The sequence below is a fragment of the Spinacia oleracea genome, chromosome 3 (assembly GCF_020520425.1).
Source record: "Spinacia oleracea cultivar Varoflay chromosome 3, BTI_SOV_V1, whole genome shotgun sequence".
In the NCBI taxonomy this organism is placed as follows: domain Eukaryota; kingdom Viridiplantae; phylum Streptophyta; class Magnoliopsida; order Caryophyllales; family Amaranthaceae; genus Spinacia; species Spinacia oleracea.
Genome location: NC_079489.1, coordinates 27,556,560 through 27,567,255, shown reverse-complemented (window position 1 = coordinate 27,567,255; position 10,696 = coordinate 27,556,560). Strand labels below are relative to the sequence as shown.

Sequence of the window (10,696 nt, the reverse complement as noted above, 5' to 3'; positions counted from 1 at the left end):
ACATGAGAAGAAATAGCCAGTACGATAGATTGAATCAGAATTAACTTGGTTGGTTGTGAAAGGTGTAGGGTAGACCAACTCAAAATCTTTCCCGCTATTTTGTCCACCAAAAACTGGAAGTTGTCCGCTTTCCTTCCTTGAATATCAATTAGAACTCGTAGGTGGTTCCCCAATTGTGTTACCTGGGGCATTGAGAGGATTGCCCGAAGACTTGCTTTCTTTTCTTCACTCATAGAGGGGAGAATTTGAAAAAGGATTTCTTTAGGTTTAGTTGTTGACCTGAGATTTTCCCAAACCTAACCAAATTTTCCATTATGAAACTACAAGCTCCCTTATCAGCCTTGAAGAAAAGCATAGCATCATCCGCAAAAAACAAGTGTGATATGGAAGGAGATCTACTCGAAACTTGTAGGTCTTTGAATAATTTAATATCCTCTGCTAAAGAAAGCATTCGAGACAAGATATCCATGCAAAACAAGAATAAGTACGGGGAAAGAGGATCACCTTGGCGCAAACCACACTTAGGTTTAAAGGGGGCATAAGCCTTTCCATTGACTAAGGTTCTAAACCACACCGTACTAATGCATTGCGAAATAAGCTGGACCCATTTGTCAGAAAATCTATAGGCTTGAAGAACTTTAAGAAGAAAGATCCAATCCACCCGATCATATGCCTTGGACATATCCACCTTTATTACCGCCATATCTCCCTTTCTTCTTGAGTTTACCATAAACCTTCAAATTTGAGTTGGTAAAAAAAAAATCTCGTAGACCAAACTATAAGAGTAAGTCTCATGTCTTCGAGTTCACCCATTATTTAGTGCTCGAAGACAACCCAATTCTTTTTGTTTGTGATAGAATATTATTATAATCAAAGAAAAAGGAGACAAACCAATTTAATTTAATTTACAATCATTAAAATAAATGGATGGAGAGAGAAATTAAAGAGAATAAAAAAATTCAATTGTTAAATTGACCATCATAAATTAAGCATGCATAAAGAATAAAAAAAAGACGTCATGTTATTTTCCAAGTCATTGCCACATCACATGGTTGGTAACACATAAGGTCTATGTAACATTTTCCCCACGTGCTAATGACATAAAGCACCAAATATACCCTTTTGTCCACAAAAAAAGCTTTACCCAATAATACCAAATAAAACGCTAAACAAAAATGCATATTAGCACGATAGATATATTACTTATAAATAATTTGACTAATTATATTGACTAATAAATAGAAGTGTAAGTTGTCCATGTGTGAATTTAAAGCCTATATATAAACTCCTGACCCCGTATGTTTCTCTCCACCATTCCCAATTGTTAATGGCATTTTTCTAGTTCCTCAAATCTAGCCAACCATCAAATTAATTTTATGTACTTGTGTATACAATCAAATATAAATCTAATCATTGATTACAACTATATTTCTCAATCTCTTTGTGATCCCTTTCACCTTCTAACTCGATCTCGGTCTTTCGTATTCTCACAAACATCCTTCTCATAGCTCCCCTTAGTGGGAGTTGGAGCCAAGGGTGTTCGGAGATACGAAAGGGAGATCGGTCGTGATACGTGAAGGGTACGGTGGAGTAACCAGATAGTATTGATATCAATATTTATATTTTTACGATAAATATTGATATTGGTATCGTATAATGGAAGCAATGGTGCAAAGGGAAAATGGTATGATGATTAAAAACAAATCGGCATCACCCTCATATACGGAGTCGGAAGTTATCATGTCTATGTATTGTCAAGGAATATCAAGGGTCCTCTTAGAGTGGAATGGCTTGCAAATGGCCATCCAAAATCAATGGGGTGGCTATGATTCTCACCAAAAGTCTCAACAACTTGTGTTTGATATCTTCTCTTGGTTTTGCAAATCTAGAGGTACTTATTTCTGTTATTACCCAGACGTAAATGAATGTTATGTGTGTTTTAAATTTATAAAACATATACGACAATCATTTTAAAAGAATATGTAAAAATCTAAGCCATGAGAATTAGATGAACATCAAACTGCACATGGGTTGACTTTGGAGATGTTAATTGTTATTGTTTTGTTATAATTTCAGGTTCATTATATGTAGAAGAATTGGAAAATTTGCTGCATGAAAGCATGTTATTTTCATTCAACACAGATATTGAAGATGGTAGCATTGAAGAGGTATTATATTAAGACAATTAAGGTTTTAGAATTTCCAAGAACATGGCAGAATTGTGCATTGATTGATAATTTGTAAACGTTAAAAACGCATATTCTTGTTTTTAAAAGGGTTAAATAATTACTTAAAATCATATTCGTTGGTTGATTTCAGGTTGCAGAGCAATTGATGAGCATGCACGAAGGATGTTTGCAAGGGTGTCATGTATAATTAGTTACAACTTACAAGTCATGCATAAATAACCAATTGGGAGGCATTCTCATGGTCCTAAATACCTCAATTCGAGCATCAGGTAAACATAATTTGGTTAACTAAACAATTAGGCAACAACACATCATTCTTATTATTATCATTGATTTGAAACTTTTCTAAAAAAAATATGAAGTACAATATAATATCAATGAAAATAACTTAATTTGCTCCTTGTCATGATTGTATTTTCGAATATTTTCCACCACTATGTTGCGTAGACGGAAAAAAAATCTGAATAAAAATAAATGTTCCCAAGAATAAAGAAAAAATTTCAAGTTTTTATAAAAATTATGTCTATATTGTTCAGAGTTATTTATCGAATTATTATTTAATACTAGTATTACTTTTTCCTCCAAAAAACTTAGTGATTCCAAATAGTTTATTGATCTCTTGCTATGTACTTGCAGGACACATTGATATCGAGGACCTAGTTATTGGAACGGGTGAGAAACAACTAAAAATTTTCATTTTTAGGACTCATATAATTACCTAGAGGGTCATGATCAGTGTCCATTTACGGTATAGTCCAGGCTACACAATTAACCTGTTTATAAAATAGAAATTATTACCTTGTATGATGACATGTTACTGGGAAATTTATCAGTAACATGCTTGATAGATCTCATTTTTAGCGACATGTACGTCTTAAATACTCAAAATTTTGATAATGTAGCTTGAACTTTCAACTCCATTAAAAAAAAATCAATGTCAAGTTGATTTTTAAATACTTTATTGGAATCACTTACGCCATGTTCTCTTCATCTTATTTTCACTTATTTCAAAAAAAAAAAAAACTACTTTAGTTATGCTTTTTCTAAGGAAAAAGTACAATTATGTTAGTTAAGTTAAATTTATGAACAATACGAGTTGTATTTCAGTACAACTACAATTAAACAAGTTCAACTAATTTCAAATAATTTCTAGTCAGGTAAATACAACACACCCTTAATTGCTCAAGTTTCAGTTGAATAAAGTTGTTCAAAAGAATGCAAAATATTTGATTATTGTGAACATTTAATTAAATTTTAAGAACTTTATAATCACTCTATTTTATTATTAGTCCCATTTGGAATGTGGCCCATTTTCCTACGCAAAATTTAAAACGTAAATATCGTTAAATACGTATGGTAAGAAAAATATAAGAAGTTGATATTGTGAAGTTATACATCGAGGTAAATAAAATAAGATTTCATATGAATATATATAGTTTGGATCCGGTGAGAAGTGCTCATATGGTGAGAAGCGTGAGAAGTAATATTGACCATCTGATCCAGTAAATCTAACGGACCATATGTCAGCCGTGTTCCAGAAAATAAATGGTAACCTTTGATTTCCCAACAATCAGTCCACGTGGCCATCTGTTGATCTGCTTGTTTTCTTTCACTTTCCTCCTCTCTTCCCTAACAAAGAAATTAACGCTTTCATGGAGCTTAAAGCTTGCAAGTTCATTTTTGTCAAGAAATTCATCTTCGTTTACTCTCTCTCTCTCCACAAGTAGTATATATTCTTTCTGGCTTCTTTCATTTAATGTTACTGCTAAGTTTTTAATATTAGGCTTTAAACTTCAAATACAATAGAAAGAGTGTAGAGAAACAACAATGTTAATATATAATCCGTAGATACATCGGTATTCAACTACAAGTACATTAAAGCTCCTCTATAGGTGCATCAAAAATAAGCTACAGATACAATCAAACTAAACTCTAGCTGGATACATCAAACGAAAACCACAAATGCATCAAACATAATTGTGGTATACAATTAGATAAACACGGGATCAATTAATTGAATTTGGGGAAGTTGAGGAGTAAGAAATTGAAAGAGCACAGATTGGATAACATCTATTCCTCCATTTTCCGAAAGTGTTAATTTGGAGAAGTGATTACTGGTAAAATAAGCTATGGCGAAGACGACTATGAAATCTGAAAGATGAGAGAGATAGGGATAAGGATAAGAGAGGGGCGCCATTTTTAAGCTCTATGGAAGCATAGGGATGAGCGGATGACAGAGAGGGGAGAACAGAGGAAAGAGAAAGAATAGGTAGAATTTGTTTCGGGTTGAATGACGTGGAAAGAGGAAAAATAAAATCATCAGGTTCTTTGTTGGTATAATCCTGACCATTTATTTAGTTAAATGAACGGATGTGATTATTTCTCACCCTTCACACGATAAGGTCACTTCTCACGTGAGCCTACACCTATATATATATATATATATATATATATATATATATATATATATATATATATATATATATATATATATATATATATATATATATATATAGTACTAAAGTGTAATCTTTTCAATTCATAACGATGTTCAAATTCCAATTTTTTGACATTATTCACTATTGTAGAAAATCTTCTAAAATCTTTTCAATATATAAGAAAATACATATTCATATGTTGTCTTGTTTGGTTCGTATCAATGAGTAAATTAAGAATATTGAATTTGTATAATTTTTAAATTGTGTAATTTAGATATAAAAATAATATAAAATGTGCATCGATAAACGTGAAAGGTAGAATCCGGAATATCATTATGGAACTGAAGAAGTATTTTCAATATAATTTTCAAAGATGATTAATAAAATAAAGGTAGGGAATATAAGTTTTTGATAAATAAACCATTCTAAGGCTAACTTTTTAAACTGTTTAGTGCTTCCTACGAGGTTTTGACATTTTGTTTAACACTACAACCGTTCACAATACATGCAACATTTTTTTTGCACGTATCCAACACGCTTATTTGGACATTAATATCCATAAATGTTATGAGTAAAAATTATAAAAAGTTGACATTTTAAATCCTCGCATTGATACAATAAAAAGTTTGTGAAGGTCGTCGACCAATGACGACTAAAACTTTATATACATATGAGCCCTTAGATGATTTAGGTTAAATCTTAGCCATTAATCATTTCTTTTTTAAGCTTGTTTGTTTATAATAAAAAAAAATATAGAAAATATGTTTTTGATTTGAAGATATCATTTTCAGAATTTGCTTATGAAATCCATCAACTTTAAAAATAAAATAAAAAAAGATTTTGAAATATATTGCCTAAAATAAATCAAATGACCATGGAAACCACTATCACAGGACCTTCAAAACTAATATGAACAACACAATATAAAAACCATCAAGCTAAGAAGAACGAAATTCCAAAATAAATGCCGAACGACAATATAAGAAAGTTTATGTTGTTCTCTAGGGATATATTTAACCATTAACTTTTAAATTTGTACCCTAACTAGATTTTAGCCCGTGCGTACACGAATTCTATTAAATGTTTAAGTTAATATAAATCTCCTATATATTTCAACTGTTATAGTTCATTGACCGTAGTACCTCCCTTTTCTTTGAACAAGTATTCAAATAGATTTGATTTTGATTTTGGTTTGAATTTCATTTTGGATTTTTTAAAAAAAAATTATTAGAGTGTTTGATTGTGGATGAAATTGTATATGTGTAACATTAATAATTAATTAATAAAAATATCTATATGGCACCTAGTTATTTATCTATGTGGCACTCGACTTTTTTAATTCAAAAACAATTTCGAAATCTTATTTTTCATTGGCCGAAACCATTAAGTTTCCTAAGCGACGCTCTAATATTCGATTAATGTTTGATTTTGGATTGAATTTTTATTTTAGATAAGTGTTTGATTTTGGATGAATTTTATTTTATATATATTTTTAATTATTAGAGTGTTTGATTTGGATGGATTTGTATATATTAGTAATTAATTAATTAAAATATCTATGTGGTGTCTAATTAATTATCTACGCGGCACTAGATTTTTGAATTCAAAAATTAATTAAAAATCTTATTTTTCATTGGCCGAAACCATTCGATTTCCTACTTGGCCTTCTAATAATTCAGCAAATATTTTAGCCCGTGCCATGCAAGGATTCTATTAAATTGCTAGGTTAAAATCAACTCCTATAGATTTCAACTGTTATACTTTATATATTAGATTAGATTTGATTAGTTTTTAATTTTGGATTCAATTTGATTTTGGATTCATTTTTTAATTATTAGAGTGTTTGATTTTGGATGAAATTGTATATGCGTAATATTAATAATTAATTAATATGAAAATATCTACATGGCACCTAATTATTTATCTACGTGGCACTCGACTTTTTTAATTCACAAATAATTTCGAAACCTCACTTTTAATTGGTCTAAACCATTAAGTTTGATTTATGTGACGCTCTTATATTGGATTAATGTTTGATTTTGGATTTTATTTTATTTTAGATTAGTGTTTGATTTTGGATGAATTTTATTTAAGATTTATTTTTTAATTATTGGAGTGTTTGATTTTGGATGTAGTTGTATATATTAATAATTAATTAATTAATTAAAATATCTACGTGGCACGTAATTAATTATCTACGCGGAACCAAATTTTTTTAATTCAAAAATAAATTAGAAATCTTATTTTTCATTGGCCGAAACCATTAGATTTCCTACGTGGCGTTCTAATAATTTAGCAAATATGCCTCCTTTGTGCAATGCACAAATTCTATTAAATTGTTAAGTTAAAATAAAACTCAAATATATACCAGTTGCTATATTTTATATATTATATTAGATTAGTGTTTGATTTTGGATTTAATTTCATTTTAGATTTATTTTGAAATGAAATTTATTTTTTAATTATTAGAGTGTTTGATTTTGGTATGAATTTCATTTTAGATTTATTTTTTAATTATTAGAGGGTTTAATTTTGGATGGAGTTGTATATATTAGTAATTAATTATTAAAAATATCTACGTGGCACCTAATTAATTACCTACGTGGCACTAAATTTTTTTAATTCAAAAATAAATTAGAAATCTTATTTTCATTGGCCGAAACTAATAGTAATCATACGTGACGCTCTAATAATTCAGCAAATATTCCTCCTATATATATATATATATATATATATATATATATATGTATATATAAAAGCTAGTTAAGTTTAAAAGTTACCATTTTATTATACGGCTAGATACTTTAATTTTAATTCTCCATTAATATTATTTGAAAAACTCAAGGAATCCATTGATATTGTTTCAAGCAATCATATAATAATAATAATAATAATAATAATAATAATATATAAAAAGACGTAGGTAACCCTACCATGGTAATTTTTTTTTCTTAATTTATTAACGATATTTTCACGAAATACCCCCGAGTTTTGAAGAAATTCACCAAATGCCCCTCGACTTTCCATAATACATAAAGTACCCCTATTTGAATACTTAATGTACCAAGTATCCCTAGTGACGTCATGAATATAACAGCCCGCTCTTAACGAGCTGCTAATTAGAATTACTTAGTAGCATTAATCAAACTTAGCTCTTAACCCACAAGGAATTAATCCATAATATTCAATGACTCTTCATATTTAACTTAAGAATATTCACACAAAAACTATTACAACCTTATATATGAAATTCAGCTAGCATATATCTCTTTTTGCATTCGTGATCCCTGATTCAACTTCCAGCATTAACTAAACCTGTAAAATCACGAATAGGAATCTGCCCCCACCAGGACAGGTTCGAAGAACAAAGTCAGGGAAACTGAGTACACATTGCCCAACCTGAAACTCATTTTAGTGGCTTAAAACATAATTTCGTGAGTTATTTATTTCAAAGATAAAACCGATTCAATACGAATCGAATCATATTCAAATTAAGCTCAGTAATCAAATTGCAATAATTTAAAGCACTTGAAACATTGAACAAAACTTTGATGTTCATAATTGATAAATAAATCAAGCAAGGGATTGGACTCAATCACCAGGTGATTCCTAAAGATCGTAAGATTTATATTTTCAAAAGTCCTCAAATTCATTTTTCAACGTAACTAATCTCATATGCTTTGAAAATGAATCCATCACAAATTCTCAACTCGTATCTCAGAGTCTACCTGAGCTTAAACAACTAACACAACTTAACTAAGACTAATTCTCCGCTTCCCGATATAACATGGAGAAAATCTTCATGTTGAGGCTCACCTCCAAATCACACATATACATTCCTTAATTTGGAAACAATAAACTCAGTACGATTTTCTCTCGATAATTTATTTTGGAAATAATATCAAAAATGTATTTCTTAGAAATCCTTGATAATTCAAAGCTTGCACAAGATCAAAGATTTAGGAGATATTTGCTTTTTCTGGCAAATCATTTACATTTCAAATCACACACATTAACAAACTTCACAATATTTGCTACTTCTAGCATAATCAAACACATTTTATCTTTTAAACATATATATAAATCGGGGAAGAGAACACGAATAGAGATGGGTTGAAGAACCACTATCTCCAAACTTTTAGGGGTCGTCACCCACCTTTTCACACATGCTTGCAAGACTTTTAGGACATGTTCCCACACAGATGTACATATGTACATTTACACAGATGCACAGATGTGCATTTACACAGATCACACACAAATACACAAGTGTTGTTCATGGCCGTTGTTAACGGCTTCTTCCCCACTAAAACACATTTGAAAACTAATTTAACAAATTTAAGAAATATACAAATATAATTCTTCAAAGGCTTGTATCACCAACCAAATCACATCTGAATTAAACACAATTAAAAATCTTGGCACAAACCATACTTATACAAAATTCAATATATTCGCTTAAAGATCAAAATGAATTACTCATAACTTTTCACAAATTCTGTATACGTGATGCTTTGGAAAATAATTTTAAACATAGTATTATATAAATTTCTACACTCTTAACCGCACCCGAGTACGAATTAAACTTTAGGGAAATTCAAATTTCTTAAGCTTATCACAAATCATACTCTTCAGCTCAAATTTCCAAACTCACTGTTAATCCATAGAAACCCTTAATTTGAAGTCCACAATTGCTCAATCAATTTGGTTTATAATACAAAGATCACACCTTTAAACCATTAGCTTATAATCGCAATAGCATAATAAGCTCATGTCCTTTAATTGCATAATCTTCATAAAGTCTGATCACTTATAAGTAGTCCTAAATGAATCTGGCTTCTCAATAAAATACTATACCCCAAACAAGCTTAATAGCTCAATCTGTTCTAGTCAAACTTGTCTTCATGCTCAATCGCACATGGTTACGTTCTCAACATTGTAACATAGATCTTATAAGTAATTCTCATTAGGGTTAAAGTATAAAACGATATATAAATCCACAATTTAATCGTATTGAAATATAAATTATTTATATTATTTTATCTTTTTCAAGAATAATCTTGGTCTTTCAATTTCAAACATACTCTTTATAGAAAACCATATAAAGATCTCAAACGAAATAATTTAATAACATGTTGAGCTTCCCAACTCGATAAAGGATAACTTGCTAAATATAGGCCATACTTCATAATTCGGAAAATCAAGTAATTAATTAAAATACATAATATATTAAGTAGTTCAAAAACTAGATTCCAGAAGATCAATTAGTTTACTTCCTATGATTATCCAAATCATAAAACTTATTTCAAAAGTGTTTTTCGTTGTAACCAATCATTTTCGTCATATTCGAACTAAAATCATACAATAACTGGTATATTGGTGAAACCATCATTTAGCGATAACTTTAATCATAACATAAATGAAGAAAATAATAATCTCATAAAAATAATTTATAGATCTTATTATAAAATTATATCGCTAAATAATAGTTCAAGAAAAACAAAAGAATATAGAGGAAGATATATATCGCTTATGATTCCACCAATAGTCCCTGCTTAACCTTATTAATCCAAACATAGGTTAATATATGTACGTCACACTCATAGTTCTCTAATCATGTACTCCGTACCTTATTTCAAAATTTGTCATACCTATATCTTGATTACCCATCCTGATATTCAACTGTATTTTTCGAAATGCACTAAATATAATGAAGCTAACATAAGCCGACTTAGAGTATGGAATTTCGATTACATTACAACCCATGTCATTTTTAACAAATATATGTATCTTTATAAATCTCACATGGGTCACATCCCCCAAATATGTAACTAAACCTTAATAAATCTCGCTACCAAATCTTCACAAGTCTCACAATCGAATTGGCATAAGTCTTATGTTCAAATCTATCAAAATGTCTCACCTTCAAACTCACAAATCTCACAACCGCATGGTCACAAGCCTCATGTTCAAATCAATCAAAATATTTTGATTCAAAACACAAAAACACTGAGTTCATTGCAATGCTAATAATATAAAGATCCCACATATTTTACGAAATCACAATTT

The 10,696-nt window shown here is 29.7% G+C and overlaps 2 protein-coding genes across 2 annotated transcripts; one reads left to right on the top strand and one right to left on the bottom strand.

The window, feature by feature from the left end:
- Window positions 1-229: 229 nt before the first annotated feature.
- LOC130469590 (secreted RxLR effector protein 78-like) lies at window positions 230-703 on the bottom strand. The gene has a single exon (XM_056838963.1). The coding sequence runs from the start codon at window positions 701-703 to the stop codon at window positions 230-232; it is 474 nt and encodes a 157-aa protein (XP_056694941.1).
- Window positions 704-1,421: 718 nt separating this feature from the next.
- Window positions 1,422-3,177, top strand: LOC110793050 (uncharacterized). Its single transcript, XM_021997880.2, has 4 exons — window positions 1,422-1,891; window positions 2,077-2,168; window positions 2,320-2,458; window positions 2,826-3,177. The coding sequence occupies exons 1-3, from the start codon at window positions 1,657-1,659 to the stop codon at window positions 2,374-2,376; spliced, it is 384 nt and encodes a 127-aa protein (XP_021853572.2). The 5' UTR covers window positions 1,422-1,656; the 3' UTR covers window positions 2,377-2,458; window positions 2,826-3,177.
- The last annotated feature ends 7,519 nt before the right edge of the window (window positions 3,178-10,696 follow it).